Here is a 23,197-nt window from a genome sequence, read left to right as displayed (position 1 = left end):
AAGTAGCTGGGACTATAGGCGCATGGCATCACACCCAGCTAATTTTTGTACTTTTAAGAGATGGGGTTTCACCATTTTGCCCAGGCTGGTCTTGAACTCACGAGCTCAAGCAATCCAATCGAATCCACCTTGGCCACCCAAAGTGCTGGGATTACAGGTATGAGCCACTGCACCTTGTCAGAACAGTTTACTTTAAAAAAGTCTTGATAATTTTGGCAAGAATAAGGTGAAATGAGCACTTTCAAACTCAGATCCTGAGGAAACAGTCCAAACTGCAGACAAGTCAAATATTTAATTGTGGCATTTATTTGTAGTGATGAAATATTAGAAACTGCCTATATATCCGACAAACCGAAGACTGATTAAATAATTCAATGTGAGAAATATTTTATAGCCATTATAAATAGTGATATGAAGAATTTTTAAAAACATGGGTGGTAGAAAAGCACTCATAACACGGAATGAAAAAAGCATGATTCAGAGTGTAAACTATTCATAATGTGATTTCATGTGTTATAAATATTTATGTCAGAAGTGAATGTGTGTGTATGTGTGTGTGTGTGTGTGTTTGAGACAGGGTTTCACTCTGTTGTCCAGGCTAGAGAGCAATGGTGCAATGACAGCTCATTGCAGCCTCAACCTGCTGGGCTCAAGTAATCCTCAGTCAGCCTCCCAAGTAGCTACAAGTGTGTGCCAGCACACCCAGCTAACTGTTTTATTTTTATAGAGACAGGGTCATGTCATGTTGCCAGGGCTGGTCTCATACTCCAGGGCTCAAGTGATTTTTCCGCCTCAGCTTCCCAAAGTCCTAGGATTACAGGCATAAACCACCATGCCCAGCTAATTTTTTCTTTTTTACTGCCTTACTGTTCATTTCAACTTTCCCACAAGGAAAGTCAGCATACTACAGTGAATGAGAACAGAGGCTCTGAAGCCAGGTTGAAATTTTGGCCCCAAGGTTTGTCACCTGTGTGAACTTGCACAGGTTACTTTTCCTCTTCATGTCTCAGTATTCTCGTATTTATTTATGAGATAGAGTCTCACTCTGTTACCCAGGCTGGAGTGCAGCAGCATGATCTCAGCTCACTGTAATATCTGCCTCCTGGGTTCAGGCAATTCTCCTGCCTCAGCCTCCCAGGTAGCTGGGATTACAGGTGTGCGCTACCACACCTGGCTAATTTTTGTATTTTTAGTACAGATGGGGTTTCATTATGTTTGTCAGGCTGGTCTTAAACTCCTGACCTGGTGATCCATCCACTTTGGCCTCCCAAAGTGCTGGGATTACAGGCATGAGCCATCATGCCCAGCCAGTATCCTCATCTTTAAAATGGGCATAAAAACAGTACCTACCTTATAGGATAAGGTCTAAGGATTAAATATATGTGGAAAGCTTAATGCTTGGAACAAGGTAAATGCTCAGTAAGTGTTAGCAATTACTATTATTAACACTATTGTTTTATAAGAAAGACAAAAGGCCTACAGCAAGTCAAGTAGCCCATTCAAGGTAGTGCAGTGGAACAGAATTTATTAACTATCCTTTGGTCTTAACCTAGTTTCTTCTTCTATAATTTCCAGACTCACAAAACAATCTATTACTTTAATTGCTAAAAATATACCTGAATACCTGGGTCAGGTGCGGTGGCTCTGTAATCCCAGCACTTTGGGAGCCAAGGCAGGAGGATCACTTGAGCCCAGAAGTTTGAGACCAGCCTGGGCAACATGGCAAAACCCTATCTCTACAAAAAAGTTGAAAAATTAGCCAGATGTAGTAGCAGGCACCTGTGGTCCCACATACTCAGGAAGTTGAGGTGGAAGGATCCTAGGCTGCCGTGAGCCATGTTCGCACCACTGCGCTTCAGCCTCAGCGATAGAGTAAAACCCTGTCTCCAAAGCAAAACAAAACAGGCCAGGCACTATGGCTCACACCTGTAATCCCAGCACTTTGGGAGGCTAAGATCAGCCTGGCCAACATGGCAAAACCCCATCACTACTAAATATATACAAATGAGCCAGGTGTGGTGGTGTGCGCCTGTAATCCCAGCCACTCAGGGATTACAGGCTGAGGCATGAGAATAGCTTGAAACTGTAAGGCAGAGGTTGCAGTGAGCTTAGAGTGCACCACTGCACTTCACCCAGGGCAACAGAGCAAGACTCCATCTCAGAAAAATGAAACAAAACAAAAATATATACATACGCACACACACATATATAATCTGGAAGAAAAAAATGAGGAGTTGGATGGTGATAGTGAGAAATCAAGAAAATTCCAGCCATTAGAAGCATATAACCTAATTGTAATTAATACACTGACTTTGTTATAAATGTGGGTTTGTCAACTCTGAGTAATATAAAGTGTATCGCTTCAGGCCCTGATTAGCCCAGTCTGAGCACACCAAGCTTAAGGAGTTGGTGGATTGAGACATCTGCCTCTTGACCCTGGTGTTACTGCCCAGCCCACACCCTGTCTGCATAACTAACCCCTTAGAGGCAAGTTACTAAACCATGCAGGACAGACAAGGATATGGAAAAACTTGCTGGACTAGGAGTCAAGATCAGAGTCTTAGGCATAATCCATATTAGATCTGCTTGTCAAATGGCTTTCTTTCATTCTAGCATGAATACTTTCCCCTTATTATTTATTTCTTACATATAAGAACATTTGAAACATATTCATTATATAAAGCACAAAAATATAATGAACTATGAAACTGCCTCCAAACTAAGAATTTAAAAATTATCAAAAACATGCTTCTATTTCTATATTTCTTTTTTATCTTATCCTCTTATCTGCTCCCTACCTCTGACAACTTAACCAGTCTCTTAATTGTTTTCCCAACAGCTAATTTTCACTCTACATCTTTTTTTTTTTTTTTGTGACGGAGTTTCGCTCTTGTTACCCAAGCTGGAGTGCAATGGCGCGATCTCGGCTCACTGCAACCTCTGCCTCCTGGGTTCAGGCAATTCTCCTGCCTCAGCCTCCTGAGTAGCTGGGATTACAGGCACGTGCCACCATGCCCAGCTAATTTTTTGTATTTTTAGTAGAGACGGGGTTTCACCATGTTGACCAGGATGGTCTCGATCTCTTGACCTCGTGATCCACCTGCCATGGCCTCCCAAAGTGCTGGGATTACAGGCGTGAGCCACCGCGCCCGGCCTTCACTCTACATCTTAACTGACCTCTCTACAGCATTTCACACCACTGCTTCCATGGATGCCCTACCCGTTACCAACGTGCACCAACAAACTCCCTCTTTTTGGCCAGGCATGGTGGCTCATGCATGAAATCCCAGCATTTTGGGAGGCTGAGGTGGGTGGATCACCTGAGGTCGGGAGTTTGAGACCAGTCTGACCAACATGGAGAAACCCCATCTCTATTAAAAAACAAAAAACAAAAAACAAAACTTCCTCTTTTTCATGGCTTATGTAATGCTGGCTGCCCTGGTTTTCTTTCTGCTTTTTTGTTTATTTTGTTTTGTTTTGCCTTTAAAGCTTATTCTCCTATACCCAGCCACTAAAGGGTAGAGATCCTCAGAAACGCCATCCTAGGCTCTCTCTTCTCACTCTAGACTCTCCTGAGTAGGCAGGGCAGAGTGGCTCACACCTGTAATCTCAGCACTTTGGGAGGCCAGGGCAGGAAGACCACTTGAGACCAGGAGTTCAAGATCAGCCTGGGCAACAAAGACTCTGTTTTAACAAAAAATAAATATAAAAAGTTAGCTGGGTGAGATGGTGCACGCCTGTAGTACTGGCTACTTGAGAGGCTCCTTTGAGTCCAGGAGTTCCAGGCTGCAGTGAGTTCGATTGCCCCACTGCACTCCAGCCCGAGAGATAGCATGAGACCCTGTCTCTAAATAGATAAACAGATAGACAGACTCTCCCTAGCTTTCTCATGCCCTCTTTGCTCCAGTTGTCTTACACACAGATGGCTTCCACGCTGGCATCTTCATACCAACTCCTCTCTAAACTGTTGACCTGACATCTCTGTTCAACACGTACAGGATATCCAAAACCAAACTCCTGACCCCTTTCCTTAAACTGATTCTCTCCCAGGGTTACCTAACATGGTGAAGGACACCACTATCCACAGTAATACAAGTCTAAAACCCAGAAGACACCCTTGAGACATTCTTTCCCCAGAGTCAGTCCATTAAATCCTGTTGATTTTAGCTACTTCATAACCCTTTTTCTTTTTAGATGAAGTCTTACTCTGTCATCCAGGCTGAAGTACAGTGGTGTGATCTTGGCTCACTGCAACCTCCACCTCCCGGATTCAAGCAATTCTCCTGCCTCAGCCTCCAAGTAGCTGAGATTACAGGCGTCTGCCACCAAAGGTGGCTGATATTTGTATTTTTAGTCAAGACGGGGTTTCACCATGTTGGCCAGGCTGGTCTCAAACTCCTGACCTCAGATGATCTGCCAGCCTCAGCCTCCCAAAGTGCTGGGATTACAGGCATGAGCCACCGTGCCAGGCCACTACTTCGTAATTCTTCATGTAGTCTACTACGTCAGCACCACTACCAGCACCATTCTAACACCACCACCATAATCCAAGCTGCCTTCCAGGTATTCTCCTCTTAAATTCTTCCAACAGCCATTCAGCAACTAAGTAGCTCCTCACTCTCCTGCCTGTTTCCCTGGTTATTGCTTATTCTTCCTCCTTAGGTCATTTACCATTTTCTCAGGGAGGCTTCCCTACCAGGTCCATTCTTCTTCTTATAAATTCTTATTTAGCTTGCAAGTAGGATAAGAAAGCAAACACAAGGGTCGGTTGAGATGGCTCATGCCTATAATCCCAGCACTATGGGAGGCCAAGATGGGCGGGTCATTTGAGGTCAGGAGTTTAAGACCAGCCTGGCCAAGATGGTGAAATCCCATCTCAACTAAAAAATACAAAATTTAGCTAGGCATGGTGGTGGCTCCCTGTAATCCCAGCTACTAGGGAGGCTGAGGCAGGAGAATCACTAGAACCTGAGAGGTGGTGGTTACAGTGAGCTGAGATCACACCACTGCACTGCAGCCTGGATGACAAAGTGGGGCACTGTCTCAAAACAAAACAAAAAACAAAAAGAAAATACCGAAAGAAAAATTCTTGTTGTACCATGCACCACTGCCTTTACAGCAATTGTCATCATTAGAATTTCATGCTAACTTGTATAATCTTGATTAACATTTGTTTCATTTACCAGCGCTCCACGAGGCAGGAAATATGTATTTTTATCTTCTGTGTACAGCAATTTGCCTACCTATAGTTCACACTTAAAAAATATTTGAATTGGGGTCCAAAGTGGCTCCCACCGGAGGTCATGGCGCTCGCGAAGGCGAGGTCATCAGTTCAAGGCTAACCTGAGCAACCTCATAAAGCTCAAACTGATTGGCAAAAAAAAAAAAAAAAAAAAATTTGAATTAAGAGGCCAGGTGCAGTGGCTCATACCTGTAATCCCAGCACTTTGGAAGGCTGAAGCAGGTGGATCACTTGAGGTCAGGAGTTCAAGACCAGCCTGGCAAACATGGTGAAACCTCATCTCTACTAAATGTACAAAAATTAGCCCAGCATGGTGGTACAAGCCTATAATCCCAGCTACTCAGGAGACTGAGGCACAAGAATCACTTGAATCTGGGAGGCAGAAGTTGCAGTGTGCTATCACCCTATTGCACTCCAGCCTTGGTAACAGAGTGAGCCTCAAAAAACAAAAATTAATCAAGTGGCCAGGCACGGTGGCTCATGCCACCAAATTAGCCAGGCATGGTAGCACGTCCTGTAATCCCAGCTGTAAACTCAGGAGGCCGAGGCAGAAGAAATGCTTGAGCCCAGGATGTGGAGGTTGCAGTGAACTGAGATCCGAGTTTCCTAGGACAATCGAATTGGGAAGGGAACCAGAAAAATTCCTGGTTCTGAAGATCCCACATAATAGAGGTAAAGGATAAGAACTCTAAAATCAAACAGGCTTAGTTATGAGTCCCAGCTCTGGCATTTACTAGTAGAGTGACCTTGGGCAAGTCACTTCAATGCTGAGCTCAGTTTTCTCATCTACAAAATGGATAACAGCCTTCAATCTCTCAGATATAAGGTTAATGACTTAATGAAATACAGAACATAATACATCTCCTGGGTTATTTTTTGCTACTATTATTTTACTATTGCTACTGGTTTACAAATATTACTAAAAGTTACATGAATAATAACATGAGAGGGACCAAATATTTAAATGGCTTCTATAGTCCCTCCAGCTCTAATTAGGATTCTACAATGTTGACAACAATTAATAATTTTCTTTTTGGGTTGGGTGTGGTGGCTTATGCCTGTATTCTGGCATTTTGGGAGGCTGAGGTGGGTAGGGTAGATCACCTAAGGTCAGGAGTTTGAGACCAGCTCGGCTAACATAGTGAAATCCTGTTTCCACTAAAAATACAAAAATTAGCCGGGCATGGTGGCAGATGCCTGTAATCGTAGCTATTAGGGAGGCTGAGGCAGAAGAATTGCTTGAACCTGGGAGAAGGAGGTTACAGTGAGCCGAGACTGCACCATTGCACTCCAGCCTGGGCGACAGAGAGAGAACCCGTCTCAAAAAAAAGAAAAAAGAAAAACACCTGAATCTTGTGTGAAACGATAACATGAGAGACCTAATAACTCTAGCCCCAACAAAGTGCATTCATGAAAAGTCATTCTTGAAAAAATACTACCAAAGGGTCAGGAGGGTAGAATTTGTAAAGGAATAATAACATGGCTTTGTCACCTGCTTTGCTGTTTCTCTGGGGTTTCTTAGTGTGTAGTGAACTCTTGTTTGAAGCAAGTTGTAATAAGCCAATCCTAATCTCTAAATTTGAGAGATCTGCCTAAATCCACATGCTCCCCTAATCAGACCTCTGGCCAAGTACATGGCAAAGAGGGGTTTTATGGCTTGGTACAGCCTGTTTTAAAAGAGATGGGGTTTCATCATGTTGGCCAGGCTGGTCTTGAACTCCTGGCCTGCTTGAAGTGGTCTGCCTACCTTAGCGGCCCAGTGTGCTGGAATTACAGGTGTGAGCTGCCATGCTGGCCAGGCCTGTTTTCCTTATCAGTTACTATGCAAAATGATTCAGTATACCTGGGATCCAACAGGCCTTGCTCCACGCCCCAGGCCATCTCTCTCACGGCATTGCTGATCTCATGACGGGATGTGTATGCAAAACAGACATTCAGGAAACACCTGAGGAGGTAAGAAGAGAATAATTTATCAAAGGGGGACAGGGACTGATGACTGAAGTCACTGATTATAGAGCAGCACTTCCAGCCTTTCCCTAGAAAAACAGATACACACTGAATGTTAACCGTGGACCCCTCTGAAAGGTGAAATTAGAGGAGTTTTTTGTGGTTTCCAGGTTTTCTTAGAATAAACATGTTACTAATTTTATAATAAGACAAATACTAAATGGCTCCTTTTTTTTTTTGAGACAGACTTTTGCTCTTGTCACCAGGCTGAAGTGCAATGGTATGATCCCAGGTCACTGCAATCTCCGCCTCCTGGGTTCAAGTGATTCTCCTGCCTCAGCCTCCCAAGTAGCTGGCATTACAGGCGCACACCACCACACCTGACTAATTTTTGTATGTTTAGTAGAGACGGAGTTTCACCATGTTGGCCAGGCTGGTCTCGAACTCCTGACCTCGGGTAATCCACCTGCCTCGGTCTCCCAAACTGCTAGGATTATAGGTGTGAGCCACCGTGCCCGGCCACTAAATGGCTCCTATTGCCCTCCTAACCTTCTTCCCTTCTACTGTACACTGGCTTTCAGAGGAAGACTCCACTGTGATACTGGCACAAACAAAGGAAAATAGGAAGGAGATTTGATGTAAAACAAGTCCACTGCCAAAACGCACGTTATATTTCAAAGCCTCACATCATAGAGTTTGGATTATTGAACTCTATTTCCCCTGTGCATCTATATGACCTCCCAAGGTCATCCTATCCATAGGTTAAAGGAGTGGAACAGAAAAAGAATTTCTTGAAGGATGTCTTCAGAGACAAGGATGAGAACTGCTGTATTCCGACCCTATCCCCTGTCAAGCAAAAACACACATATTTATTTGGTGGGGGATGGGCACAGAAAAGAAAGGGAAACTATGTGTGTATGTCAGTATATACACATATAATATGCTATTGCAGAATCATGTCTGGTGTGCCCTGCAGACAGAAGGGGAAAGTTTCTAAGCTGCTCAACCTACTCTCATTGCCCATTGTACCAGTAGAGACCAAGGAAGGCCCAGGATCTCTCCCTAAAGCCAGCAGGGGGTTAAAGATTGAAACAGGTCCCTAGAGGAAAATCTGAGAACTTACTTGTTATAGTTTTTCGTGGCCTGTACAGCTTGTGCAATCAGCTCCTGGAGATCCAAGGGTAACAAGTGCAGATCACCCAGGACCCGGATACACACCCCATGCTTCTGCAGTTTCTCCCTGATGAAGGAAAAGAGGCAGTGTTGAGATAGAGCCCCTGCTGAGCTGCAGTGAGCAAGCTGCTTAGGTAATAACTGATCACAAGTTTTTTGAGTGCTTTCCTGTGTATCAGACACTGTTCTACATGTATTATTTCACTCAACAACTCTCAAAGAAGCTTACTTCAGTGCTGAGGCTCAGACAGAACAGTCAGCTAGGGACTGCCCAATGTCATACAGCCATCAAGTGCTCTGGCAGGACTGAAACCCAGCCTGTCTGATTTGAGAACCCAAAGTTTTTGGGTTTTTTTTTGAGACAGTCTTGCTCTGTTCCCCAGGCTGGAGTCCACTGGCGTGATTTCACTCACTGCAACCTCTGCCTCCCAAGTTCAAGTGATCTTCCCATCTCAGCCTCCTAAGTAGCTGGGATTACAGGTGCCCACTACCATGCCTGGCTAATTTTCATATTTTTAGTAGAGACAGGTTTTCACTATGTTCTGGTCTTGAACTCTTGACCTCAAGTGATCTGCCTGCCTCGGCTTCCCAAAGTTCTGAGAATACAGGCGAGAGGCAGCATACCCAGCCCCATACTCTTTTTTTTTTTTCCTTTTCTGGAGACAGGGTCTCAGTCTCACTCAGGCTGGAGTGCAGTGGTATACTCATGGTTCAATGTAACTTACAAATCCTGGGCTCAAGTAATCCTCCTGCCTCAGCCTCCCAAGTAGCTGAGACTAAAGGCATGCACCACCATGCCCAGCTAATTTTTATATTTTTTGTAAAGATCGGGTCTCACTATGTTACCCAAGGTGGTCTGAAACTCCTGGCCTCAAGAGATCTTCCTGCCTGAGCCTCCCAAAGTGCTAGGATTACAGGTGTCAGCCACCATGTCCAGCAAGAACCCAAACTCTTGACTATGCATCACACGACCTCACGTGTCCTTGTTGGGAAGCTGCATTTTATGTGTCTTTAAAGTCTGTCCCATTTGAGAAGTGAATAAACTCCTTAAGGAAAGGAGCTGTATTACTGGTTACTTTTGTTATGTTCTAGTGAAGTATGATAATGGTGACAGCTAACATTCTATGTTTACTAAATGCCAGCTACTGGTCTAAGTGCTTTATATGTACCAACACATTCGATCCTTACACTAACCTCTGAGATACATACCATGATTATTCCCCTTTTACAGATGAGTAAACTGAGGCACAGGGAGGTTAATATGTTCAGAGAGCTGATGAATGGAGAACCAGAATTTGCACCTAGGGAGTCAGCCTCCAGAGCTTGTCTTCTTAATTATGACATTATATTGCTTCCATGCAATAACTCCCAAACTCTGCATACAGTAAGAATGAATTCAACCAGCTTCTCTCACCTGGAAATGCTATGCAGAAACTGAATGCTTCATGTTTGGAAAATGGGAGCTTAATAGAAGGAAGAATACTAGAAGAACTTGATTCAGCTCCTCCAGCTAGCTTGTGGCATAGCTCTCCCACTAGGTTGATGTGTGACCATGTGTAAGTCCTTGTCTTTCCTCTTTTAAAATTTTAATTTTAACTTACTTGTTTTTATTTTAACTAATTTATTTTTTCTGAGACAGGGTCTCACTCTGTTGTGAGACCCCACTATACTCCAGGATGGAGTGGTTTGTGATTGAAGTGGTTCAATCACAGCTCATTGCAGCCTCAACCTCCCCAGGCTCAAGTGATCCTCTCACTTCAGCCTCCCATGTAGCTGGGACTACAGGCATGTGCCACCATGCCCAGTTAATTTTTTTGTAGAGATGAGATTTCACCATGCTGGCCATGCTGGACTCAAGCAAACTCCTGGACTCAAGCAATCTGCCCTTGTTGGCCTCCCAAAGTGCTGGGATTACAGGCATGAGCCACCTGCTCAATCTCTTCTCTTTGCCAGGGTTTAGTTTTCCAACTGATGAAACAGAATCAGGCCAGTGGTTTCCCACTTTTCTTTTAGCCAAAGAAGCTTTCTTCAAATCAAATTCTTTTTTTTTTTGAGACAGAGTTTCGCTCTTGTTACCCAGGCTGGAGTGTAATGGCGCGATCTCGGCTCACCACAACCTCCGCCTCCTGGGTTCAGGCAATTCTCCTGCCTCAGCCTCCCGAGTAGCTGGGATTACAGGCACGCACCACCAGGCCCAGCTAATTTTTTATATTTTTAGTAGAGACGGGGTTTCACCATGTTGACCAGGATGGTCTCGATCTCTCGACCTCGTGATCCACCCGTCTCGGCCTCCCTAAGTGCTGGGATTACAGGCTTGAGCCACCGCGCCCGGCTCTTCAAATCAAATTCTACACAGAAGCCCAATACATAAAATACGTAAATGCAACTCAGCACCCTCTACCCCTCTCCCACTAGGTTCTTTCTACACCTCCTCAGACCGTTGGGGTTCTGTGGCACATTAATGGAAAAGCACCTCTGAGGTTTCTTCTTGCTTTGGCCAGGACTTCATGATAAATAAAGACCATTTTCTCTGCTACTGGCTGATCAGAGCAATCTCATTAGCATCTCTACTGCCATGCATTTTGATCTTGCAGGAATTTAAGATGGCCTGTCTCTCAGAGCACAGCGTAGTAGACAATAGCTCAGCTCTGGAGTCAGAAAGATCCAGGTGTGCATGTTGGCTCTGCCTGTCTGACAGCTGTGTGACTCAGGACATATGCCTTAACTTCTTTGGTTTTTACTTTCATTCTCTCTAAAAAATGGGCTAATATCTTTGTCATGGGAAAACGTGACTATAGGATGAGTGAGAATATATTTTAGGCTCAAGCCCTGGTATATATTAAGGACTTTACAAAGTTAAGATTAGTGGGCAGTATAGAGGAATCTGAACATGTGGGATGTGCCCCCATGCCTCCATCCCCAGCTTCTTAGCTGTAACACACAGGCTCTGCTGGGGACCAGGGAGCAATGTCTGTAGCCCAGAGTCTCACCATCCTAACATAGACAAAAGGAAGCCTGGCTACCCTCCCTACAACCCACTCTTCTAGGCTCATCTTCACTAGAGTTCTAGGCTCACTGTTCTCTCATCTTCCTGGTATAGGTAGGAGATGGCCACACAACAGTTGTTACTAAGACTTCTGGGGCAATTCTGGCTGGCAAGGGCTCTATACTTTGAAGCAAGCAGTCTCTACTGAATTTCCTCTTTGCCCCCTCTAGCTTTATTCCCTAAGTTAAGCCTAAACTTACAGCTAAGAATGGTAGTGACACTTCTCCATAAATGTCTCTTATGCATCATCCTTTCCCTCCCAATAGACTATGCAGGGGGAGTACAGTAGCCTTTTAGCTGTCACTGTGCAGCAGAAAATGACTTCCTTGATGTTTTCTTTCATTCTACTCCATTGGCCATAGTTTATTGGCTCTAGGGTAGAAATCTGATAGAATTTAGGGATCCCAATTAAGGGATTTTGTTGATTCTGGACTGCTCTTTTGAAGCAGAGAAAGCTGGTCTGCAGAGAGAATTAGAAGTAAATGTATACAGAGGTTCTACCTAGTGGATTTTAATTCCTGGTCTCAGTTTTGCTTGAGGCCAGCTGTATTGTTCTTGAATCATGTGATAAACCTCAATATCCTCAAATAAATGCCCCCTTTTTTATTTTAAAAATAAAAGGAAGAAATAAAGACTACCTTGTGTTTCTGATATTTGCCACCCAAGATAGCTAATTAACATTAAACAGAGTTGGGAGTCCCTTAAGTAAGCCTCAGATAAGACTTTCAAGGGTTAGGATAAGGCTGGGGATGGTGGAAAAATATGCTCTCCCTTATGATAGCATCTTACTGTTCTTCCATCAAGCGGCTGAACTTCTGCCGGGCCAGATCCATAAGCCCATCTACCTCACTCTTGGATCGTTTGAAGTTCTCAATGCTGAATGCGTAGACCGTCACCTCTAGGATGCCCAGGTTCAAACACCACCGCAGAGTCTGAGAGGGGAGAAGGCAAGGAGCTAGGATACAAGGAAGATTGGGAAGGGAAATAAGAGATACTTTTTGGTCCTGACTCAGAGTCGGAGATGGGAGACAGACGTTTCTCTTCCCCAAAGCTGGGTAAAGCTAGGATAACACCAATGTTTATATCAGAATTAATGAATCAAATTAGCAGAAAACCACCACTGAAGAAACTGAAAAATGTGATCTTAGTGAATGTTGATGGCATTGTGCATTATAAGAAAGAACTCTGCACTGAGAGGGTAAACAACTAGGTTCTAGTCCCTGATTCCATCATGCACTTGCTATGTGACTATAATCAAATCATTTCATCTCTCTGGGTTTAAGTCTCCTTACCTGTAACATGGGATCACAATCCATCCCTTACAAGGTGGCTAAGGGACAATATACAAACACAAGGTGTTATTACTCACAGCATAACTTCATTATTCTGGTAGATTGAGAGGCTGATGAGTTAAAAGAATAAAAGCAACAACTGGACAGCTGTATAGCATTTACTAGTCTGCAAAGAGTTTTCACATAATTTCATTTGATTCTTTGAACAACCACTTTAAAATGACACTATTGTTTTCATGCTTACTTTACAGATGATAAAACAGGCTCAGAGTTGAAGAATATGTCAAAAATCCTCAACTCAGCTGTCTGATTCTATTATATGGAGTTCAAGAACAGGAAAAAATGAATTTATAGTTACAGAAATCAGAACGATAGTTGCCTAAGGAGGAAAAGGAGGAGGTGGAACAGAAGTTGATTGAGAAGGGGCACCTTTTGGAGAGATGGAAATGTCCTACGTATACATATGTATGTGTGTGTGTGTGTGTGTGTGTGTGTATGTATATATATGTGTGTGTATGTATATATACGTGTGTGTATGTATATATACAAATTGTGTGTGTGTATGTATATATACAAATTGTGTGTGTGTATATATACGTGTGTGTATGTATATATACATGTGTGTGTATGTATATATACGTGTGTGTGTATGTGTGTGTGTTTTCTGAGCTGGAGTCTCCCTTTGTCACCTAGGCTGGAGTGCAGTAGCACAATCTGGGCTCACCGCAACCTCAGCCTCCCGGGTTCAAGTGATTCTCCTGTTTCAGCCTCCGGACTACCTGGGACCATAGGCATGTGCCGCCACACCTGGCTAACTTTTTGTATTCTTAGTAGAGACAGGGTTTCGCCATGCTGGTCTCAAATTCCTGACCTCAGGTGATCTGTCTGCCTCAGCCTCCCAAGTGCTGGGATTACAGGTGTGAACCACTGCACCTGGCTGGAAATGTCCTGTATCTTGATAGGGTTGTGGGTTGGATAAATAAATGCAATTGCCAAAACTTAAAATCTGTGCATTTCGGCTGGGTGCACTGGCTCATGCCTATAATCCCGGAACTTTGGGAGGCTGAGGTGGGCGGATCACGAGGTCAGGAGTTCAAGACCAGACTGGCCAACATGGTGAAACCCTATTGCTACTAAAAAAAAACAAAATTAGCTGGGCGTGGTGACTCATGCCTGTAATCCTAGCTACTTGGGAAGCTAAGGTAGGAGAATTGCTTGAACTGGGACCCAGGAGGCAGAGGTTGCAGTAAGCCAAGATTGCGCCACTGCACTCCAGCCTGGGCTACAGAGCAAGACTCCATCTCGAAAAAAAAAAAAAAAAAAAGAAATTAAAACTCAAGAAGAAATAAAACTGGCTGGCTGTGGTAGGTCACGTGTATAATCCTAGCACTTTGAGAGGCCAAGGCGGGCAGACTACCTGAGGTTGGGAGTTCAAGACCAGCCTGGCCAACATGGTGAAACCCCATTTCTACTAAAAATACTGCCTGGTACAGTGGGGCATGCCTGTAATCCCAGCTACTCGGAGGCTAAGGCAGGAGAATTATGTGAACCTGGAAGGCGGAGGTTGCAGTGAGCCAAGATCGCATCATTGCACTCCAGCCTAGGCAACAAAATGAGACTTTGTCTCAAATAAAAAACAAAAACAAAACAAACAAAGAAAAAGAAATGAAACTTAGACTTAAATGGAGTCCTCTGGGGCTGCTCTAGTCCTGTACCACTAAAGGTGGAGAACAGTGTTGAGAGATGGGGAGCTGGAGGTTAAACATAGACAAAAGAAGACATTCAAACAGAACAGAAGAAACAAAGCTGAACAGCTACAACCTCTTAACAAACATATAAGCAAACAACTCCACTGTCATCTTAGGAAAATTACCAGTGAGAGCCTGACACTTGAGTAGCCTCAGGCCCTAAAAGACCTTTCAAGGCAGCTACCGTGGATGGCACATCTGGGTTGGAATCCACCACTGACATCAGTCAATATAGTTGCTAATAACAAATTTCAATTTTTTGAGCACTTTATGTCAGGGACTATGCTACATGTTTTTCATTGTGCCTTTTATTTACCTTCAAATAATCTACTCAGATAGAGACTGGCAACCCCATTTTATAGACGAAGAAACTGAGGCAAAGGAAAGCTACATAACTCGCTGCAGTTCACAAAGCCAGACAGCGGCAGAGCAGGGCTGCCAATGAGTTCTAAGTGACTCCAGAGCTTAAGCTCCTAAGCATTACGCAAAACTCCTCAGTTAAAAAGAGAAGCCAGAGTCAACAAATGTAAAGACTTTTACAGGGTGCTGGTGAGAACCCCACTGCCACTCACTAAAGGAAAAACATAATCACTGCCCTGGCATCAAGCTGTGTCTCTGTGCTAGGACACTGGGACCTGTGAACTACAGACCACATTCCCATTCTTCTTAAAAGTTTCACCAAGATTGTCGTATTCCATTCTTTTGTTAAACTTAATGTTTTCTAATTTAAAATATGCATTACACCATAAAACGTTCATGACCTCAGTGCAGAGTGATGAACTGGTTTGCCTGGCGCTTTCCCCAGTTTTAGCACTAAAAGGCCTGAGTCCTAAGAAATCCTTCAGCTTTGGCAAAGCAGAATGAGTAGTCACCCAATGATCATCCAGAAATGTCACTTCTAAGAATTTATCCAAAGAGAGTACTTTTTTTTTTTTAAATAGACAGGGTCTTGCTCTGTCACCAGGTTGGAGTGCAGTGACATGAAAGAGTTCACTATAGCCTCAACCTCCAGGGCTCAAGTGACCCTTCCACCTCAGTAAGTAGCTGGAACCACAGGCATGTACCACTGGGCTTGCCTAACTTTTTTTTTTTTTTTGTAGAAACAGGATCTCACCATGTTGCCCCAGGCTGAAACAGTACTATTTATAATGCTTATTATAATGTTAAGTAATAGTGGAGCAGTTAAATTTATATCAGATCCTCTTGATAAAATGTTCTACAGTCATTAAAACATACAGTTAGAAAGCTTATATATACACTTTGAAAAAGACTTCTCCAGGCCAGGTGAGGGGGCTCACGCCTGCAATCCTAGCACTTTGGGAGGCAAAGGCACGTGGATCACTTGAGGTTGGCAGTTCAAGACCAGCCTGACCAACATAGAGAAACCTCTTCTCTACTAAAAATACAAAATTAGCCGGGTGTGGTGGGGCATCCCTGTAATCCCAGCTACTCAGGAGGCTGAGGCAGGAGAACTGCTTGAACCCCGGAGGTGAAGGTTGAGGTGAGCCGAGATGGCAATCATTACACTCCAGCCTGGGCAACAAGAGTGAAATTCCATCTCAAAAGAAAAAATAATACTTCCCCAAATGTTGGCTGGATGCAGTGGCTCCTGCCTGTAATCACAGCACTTTGGGAAGCTGCGCTGGTGGATCACCTGAGATCAGGAGTTCGAGACCAGCCTGGCCAACATGGTGAAACTCCATGTCTACTAAATATACAAGAAAATTAGCCGGATGTGGTGGTGGGCGCCTGCAATCTCAGCTACTCAGGAGACTGAGGCAGAGAATCGCTTGAACCCGGGAGGCAGAGGTTGCAGTGAGCAGAGATCATGTCACTATACTCCTGCCTGGGTGACAGAGCAAGACTCTGTCTCAAAAAAAAAAAAAAACCAACCAAGGCCAGGCGCGGTGGCTCAAGCCTGTAATCCCAGCACTTTGGGAGGCCGAGGCGGGTGGATCACGCGGTCAAGAGATTGAGACCATCCTGGTCAACATGGTGAAACCTTGTCTCTACTAAAAATACAAAAAATTAGCTGGGCACGATGGCATGTGCCTGTAATCCCAGTTACTCAGGAGGCTGAGGCAGGAGAATTGCCTGAACCCAGGAGGCAGAGGTTGTGGTGAGCCGAGATCACGCCATTGCACTCCAGCCTGGGTAACAAGAGCAAAACTCCGTCTCAAACAAACAAACAAACAAACAAAAAACCCAACCAAACAAAAAAAATACAAACCAAACCAAAATGATAAGTAAAAACAAGGTTACTGAAGATATAGATGCAATTTTATCAATGTTAAGTCATGTAGAACATAAAATAAGGATTGGATGAGGTATAGAATATAAACTATTGATTTATTAAAATAGTAAGAGGCAATTTTGTTCTTATTTTTAGTATTTTACGGTAATTCACTGAATAATTACTTCTTTGTTAATGTCATTTTTTTTTCTTGAGACAGTGTCACTCTGTCACCCAGGCTGGAGTGCAGTAGCACAATCTCTGTTCACTGTAGCCTCAAGCTCCCTGGGCTCAGGTAGTCCTCCCACCTCAGCCTCCTGAATAGCTTGGGGTACAGGTGTGCACCATCAAGTCTGGTTAGTTTTTAAATTTTTTGTAGAGACGAGGTCTGACTATGTTGCCCAGGCTTGTCCTGAATCCCTGGGCTCAAGCAATCCTCCTGCCTTGGCTTCCCAAAGTGCCTAGATTACAGGCATGAACAACCATGTCTGGCCAACGTCAAGATGAGAGGTACAGCTAGCAAGAAAACAATAAAACACAGAGACTGATATAAAAAAACACTCTTCAACCACAGCAAACTCAGGGCCTGGTTTTCTAGCTATAATCCATCTCTCCACAGACTGTTCATTTTGGGCTCTGCCATACACACCCACCTCAGCTAGCTTGTTGAAGCCCTGTGAGTGGCCTTCCTGCCGCTCCACCTGGCACTTCTTGGCATAGCGACGGTTCCCATCCATTATGAATGCAATGTGTTTTGGCACTGGGCCTGCCTGTGGAATATGAAGACAAATGATGAACAGGTCTCATATTCTTCAGGGATAAAGGAAGACACTACATCCCAAGGTGACAGGTTTGGGCTATGTGATGAAAGCCCTGACGAAGGAAATTGGGTACTTTGTGCTTTGAGCTCAGTAAAAAGATATTAAAGTTTACTTATTTATTTATTTATTTTGAGGCAGCACTCAGTCACCCAGACTATAGCCTTGGCCTCCTGGGATCAAGTGATCCTCCCACCTCTGCCTCCTGCTGAGTAGCCAGGATTACCAGCACAGGCCACCACACACCTACTGAGCCTTTTTTCTTTTTTAAGAGATGGGGTCAGCTGGGCATGGTGGCTCAGGCCTGTAATCCCAGCACTTTGGGAGGCCAAGGTGGGTGGATCATGGGTCAGGATATCGAGACCATTCTGGCTAACATGGTAAAACCCTGTCTCTACTAAAATTACAAAAATTAGCCAGGCATGGTAGTGTGTGTCTATAGTCCTAGCTACTCAGGAGGCTGAGGGAGGAGAATCGATTAAACCCCAGAGGCAGAGGTTGCAGTGAGCCAAGATTGCGCCACACTGCACTCCAACCTCTCCAGCCTCGGTGACAGAGCGAGATTCTGTCTCAAAAAAAAAAAAAAGAGAGATGGGATCTCCCTATGTTGCCCAAGTCTCGAACTCCTGGGCTCAAGCAATACTCTTTATCAGTCTCCCATAGTGCTGGGATTACAGGCATGAGCCACCACAACTGGCCTATTTATTTTTATTTACATGTTTACTGAGCACTTACTACATGCCAAATACTATGCTGGGCTTCTTTTTTTTTTTTTGGGACGGAGGTTCACTCTTGTTACCCAGGCCGGAGTGCAACGTCGCGATCTCGGCTCACCGCAACCTCCGTCTCCTTGGTTCAAGCAATTTTCCTGCCTCAGCCTCCCGAGTAGCTGGGACTACAGGTGCGTGCCACCATGCCCAGCTAATTTTTTTATTTTTAGTAGAGACGGGGTTTCACCTTGTTGACTGGGATGGTCTCGATCTCTTGACCTCGTGATCCACCCGCCTCGGCCTCCCAAAGTGCTGGGATTATAGGCGTGAGCCACCGCACCTGGCCTATGCTGGGCTTCTTATACTTCATCTTATACAGGTCTATATCATACAGGTCTATAAAGCAAATAGTATTATCTTCATTTTACAGGTGGAAAAACAGGCTCAGAGAGTTTTAGTGACTTGCATTAATCACACAGTTAAGAAGAGGCAAATGGGGATTCAAACTGATGTTGATCTGCTTCCAGAGTTAAACATATGCTCTTAACTACAGGCTTCGTTTAATTAGTCTCCAACTAGGAGCAAAGGGAAAATGATTTTTTTTCTTTCTCCTTGAGACAGGGTCTTACTCTGTTACCCAAGCTGGATGAAGCATGGTGGCATGATCTTGGCTCATTTGCAACCTCCACCTTTTGGAATGAGAAAGATCCTCCCACTTCAATCTCCCAAGTAGTTGGGACTACAGGAATGTATCACACCCAGCTGATTTTTTTATTTTTTGTAGAGACAGGGGTCTCACCATGTTGGCCAGGCTGCTCTTGAACTTCTGGCCTCAAGAGATCCGCTCAACTTGGCCTCCCAAAGTGCTGGGATTACAGGTGTGAGCCATGATGCCTGGCCAGGAAAAATACTGATGGATAGAGTCAAATGAAGATGGTGCCTTCTACAGAAAAAAAGGCACTCATAGGGCTGGGTGCAGTGGCTCATCCCTGTAATCCCAGCACTTTGGGAGGACAAGGCAGGCAGATCACTTGAGGTCAGGAGTTCAGGACCAGCCTGGCAAACAGGTTGAAGCCCTGTCTCTACTAAAAGTGTGAAAATTAGGGCCATGTGTGGGGGCTCACGCCTGTAATCTCAGCACTTAGGGAGACCAAGGAGGGCAGATCACGAGGTCAGGAGTTTGACACCAGCCTGGCGAAGATGGTGAAACCCTATCTCTACTAAAAATATAAAAATTAGACAGGCGTGGTGGCGGATTCCTGCAATCCCAACTACCTGGGAAGCTGAGGCAGGAGAACTGCTTGAACCTGGAAGGCAGAGGTTGCAGTGAGCCGAGATCAGGCCACTGCACTCCAGCCTGGGTGACAGAGCAAGACTCCATCTCAAACAAAACAAAACAAAACACACACACACAAATTAGCCGGGAGTGGTGGTGGGAGCCTGTAATCCCAGCTACTCAGGAGGCTGAGGTAGGAGAATGGCTTAAACCCAGGAGGCAGAGGTTGCAGTGAGCTGAGATCACGCCACTGCACTCCAGCCTGGGCAACAGAGACAAACTCTGTCTCAAAAAAAAAGGCACTCATTCCTGATCTCTAGCCAACTGCTGACACACAGGACCTGGGGTCCAATATTGTTGGATATGCTGATTTTGCCAGAAAACCAAACATCAGGATTTTTATAAAAATTTTGTTTTTTGACGCAAACAGAAGACTTTGTGAGCCAAACAAAACTTACTTGGAGCCAGGCGTGGTGACTGACACCTGTAATCCCAGCACTTTGGGAGGCTAAGGTGGGTAGATTACTTGAGGCCAGGAGTTTGAGACCAGCCTGGCCAACATGGTGAAACCCTGACTCTAGTAAGAATACAAAAAAAAAAAAAAAATTAGTTGGGCGTGGTGGCACACGCCTATAATCTCAGCTACTCGGGGAGTCTGAGGTGGGAGAATCACTTGAATCCAGGAGGCGGAAGTTGCAGTGAGCCAGGATCACACCACTGCACTCCAGCCTGCGCAACAGAGTAAGACTCCATCTAAAAAAAAACAAAACAAACAAAACTCGGCCAGGTGTGGTGGCTCAGGCCTGTAATCCCAGCACTTTGGGAGGCCAAGGCAGGTGGATCATGAGATCAGTTCAAGACCAGCCTGACCAATAAGGTGAAACCCGGTCTCTACTAAAAGTACAAAAATTAGCCGGGTGTGGTGCCATGCCCCTATAGTCCCAGCTACTCAGGAGGCTGAGGCAGGAGAACTGCTTGAACCTGGGAGGCGAAGGTTGCAGTGAGCCAAGATCACGCCACTGCACTCCAGCCTGGGCGACAAAGTGAGACTTCATCTCAAAAAAAAAAGCAAAAAACAAAACCCTTATTTGGCTTGGAGCAGCTGTGAGTTGTCTACCATAGCAAAAACGGACTCCATGGCCTATTTTTTTTTCCTTACCTGAGTGGGCTCTTCCCTGACTGCTTTTCTGTCCCCCAAAATCCATTCAAGTTATGCAGCTTGTTCTTCCAAACATACCACTGCAGTGGTTCCCCAAGGAGATACTTCCCATTCCCTCGACTAATTGAGATCACTTGGCATTTGTGTGTGAGCATGTGTGGGGCTTGTATAAAAGTTACTGACTCATTAATTCATTACTACCTGCTGCTTGACAGCCTGTGGCTGAAAAACAAAACCAAGCTGACTGGCCCCAATCTCAAACCTGTCTTGGGCAGATATAATATTGCTGTGATTCCTAGAGAAAAAGCTGAGGGAAGATTTGGGGAAGAGGGGAGATCATAGTCTTCAAATGGCTGAAAGACAACCCTACTAATAATTAAGAACTGCTAGACATTTTGCTAAGTGCTTTATATTAATGTCTCATTTAATTCTCATAACAATTCTAAAATCGTTAAATTCACATGGTTACTAAATGATAGAACAGGACTTTCAGGCAAGGTGCAGTGGCTCTGGCCTGTAATCCCAGCACTTTGTGAGGCTGAGATATGTAGATCACCTGAGGTCAGGAGTTCAAGACCAGCCTGGCCAACAAGGTGAAACCCCATCTCTACTAAAAATATAATAATTAGCCATATGTGGTAGAACACACTTGTAACTCCAGCTACTTGGGTGGCTAAGGCAAGAGAATTGCTTGAACCTGTGAGGTGAAGGTTGCAGTGAGCCAAGATTGCACCATTGCACTCCAACCTGGGTGACAGAGCAAGACTGTCTCAAAATAAAAAGAAGAACAGGACTTTCATTCATGTTTGTCTGACTCTAGAGCCCAAACTTCTTTTTTTTTTGAGACAGGGTCTCATTCTGTCACCCAGGTTGAAGTGCAGTGACGAAATCATGACTCACTGCAGCTTTGACCTGAGCTCAAGAAATTCTCCCACTTCAACCCTCCAAGTAGCTAGGACCACAGGTGCATGTCACCAAGCCCGGCTAATTTTTGTATTACTTGTAGAATCGGGGTTTGACCATGTTGCCCAGGGTGGTCTCGACTCCTGAGCTCAAATAATCTGCCCACTTTGGCCTCCTAAATTTCTGGGATTACAGGCATAAGCAACCAGGCCCACTCTTAGCCATTGCTCTGTTGCCAGATCTAAGAATAAATCAAAGATTAACTTATTTAAATCCAGAGGAAAGTACAAGGGATAATGGATCCAAGTTCCAGGGAAACAAATTTCAATTCTCTATAAGAAAAATTTAGCAGTATAGGCTGCCCAATGATATTGAGAGGCCTCGGCTTCCTGAAAACGTCAGACTTAGGACAAAAGTCTACCAGAAATGTAGACCTGGAAGTTACCATTCTAAGACTCTTCGGTTTCCTTGCTAAATTCCACTTAAAATCATGAATTGCTCAACCTTAATAACGGGTTTTGATATAAGACCAACTGGTGCTCCGGGCCATTGCTCACCTTTATGATGTTGGCACAGAACCGCTCCCAGAGTGACAGCTCTCCTTCCTTGATCCATGACATAGTTCTTTTCCAGTCACAAGATCACCCCGGAACAACCAAACACCAGCCAGGTAATCTTGGATAAACAAGAAAGAAAATAAGAAGACACCAAGGTTTGTAAAGAGCTGTAACTGACTTCTGGGGAATCAGCTGGACTGTGGAGAGCAGTCAGCATCAGAATCCAAAGGCACTGGTCTAAGCCTCTAATCTTTTACCACTCAGAGTTTTATAAGTCAATGAGACCTTTGGAGGGCAAAAGCCTTTTCTCGGTTCTCCTGGCTTTGCGGACTTGTTCCCATTCCCATTTCCTCAGTATCTGCACTGACTTCTTCTGAACATCTAAGTCGGTTTCCTGCCATATCATGGTGACCACATCTTCTTGATCATTCCCCATTTCTTCCTTCTCCATCTTCCCCCAAGCTGTTTCCACTCTGCGCTCCCAGCTACTGACCCCTTCAGTTATCGCACCCCTGCTACTTCACGCCTCAGTGGTCTCCTGATTATTCCCTCTGTCGTCCTTTTGCTTCTCCCGCAGCTGCCCCGCGCTCAGTCACCCTCTCCTTTCGTTCACCCCTTCAGTTCACCCGCACCTGATTCGCTCCGCTAGGCGCGTCCTCACTGCTTTAGTGGGCCGGCACTTCCTCACGACGTGGCGCCAGAAGAACACGTCATCTTTGGGCGCTGGGGCACGCCCCCTCCGTCACTCAAGGGGTGGAGCCCTGCCTTGCGCCTGTGCCTGCGGGCTAGGAGGGGAGGGCCCAGCGAGCGTTTTGGGTCTGCAGTTCTCAGTCCCGCGGGACGTGGAAGAGGGTGTGGGTGAGAGCCAGGCTCCTGTGACTCAGCGGGGCGGGAGGCCGGGCTCCAGGCCACGTGCTAGGGTACAGGCTGGGGAAGGCCGGGTTGAGCACGGCGTGGTCAGCGGAGGGGTCTGTAGACTCGCAGCTTGAGAGGCCTCTGGAAAATGCGCCAGGGAAATGTGTCAGGGGCCAAGAATCGAGGCGTTTCTCGCCTTCGAAGGCAGCTTAGGACTGCTCAGAAACGGAGCAAGGCA

The 23,197-nt window shown here is 45.0% G+C and overlaps 1 protein-coding gene across 10 annotated transcripts in view; it reads right to left on the bottom strand.

Annotated features, from left to right (window-relative positions):
• Window positions 1-22,792, bottom strand: part of DHDDS (dehydrodolichyl diphosphate synthase subunit) — a 38,912-nt gene extending 16,120 nt beyond the window's left edge. For 2 of the 10 annotated variants that reach the window (XM_009000700.5, XM_035308258.3), the window contains exons 1-6: window positions 22,598-22,792; window positions 22,105-22,222; window positions 17,335-17,451; window positions 12,198-12,340; window positions 8,313-8,429; window positions 7,086-7,187 (exon numbers count right to left, since the gene is read on the bottom strand). In XM_009000700.5, the coding sequence (XP_008998948.1) occupies window positions 7,086-7,187; window positions 8,313-8,429; window positions 12,198-12,340; window positions 17,335-17,451; window positions 22,105-22,167 (542 nt within the window). In that variant the 5' untranslated portion in view covers window positions 22,168-22,222; window positions 22,598-22,792. The remainder of the gene's footprint in view (window positions 1-7,085; window positions 7,188-8,312; window positions 8,430-12,197; window positions 12,341-17,334; window positions 17,452-22,104; window positions 22,223-22,597) is intronic. The other 8 variants (XM_009000702.5, XM_035308259.3, XM_009000701.5 and 5 more) reach the window with 4 other exon arrangements.
• Window positions 22,793-23,197: the final 405 nt, after the last annotated feature.

The sequence above is a fragment of the Callithrix jacchus genome, chromosome 7, assembly GCF_049354715.1.
Source record: "Callithrix jacchus isolate 240 chromosome 7, calJac240_pri, whole genome shotgun sequence".
Lineage (NCBI taxonomy): Eukaryota > Metazoa > Chordata > Mammalia > Primates > Cebidae > Callithrix > Callithrix jacchus.
This window is presented reverse-complemented; position numbering and strand designations above follow the sequence as displayed.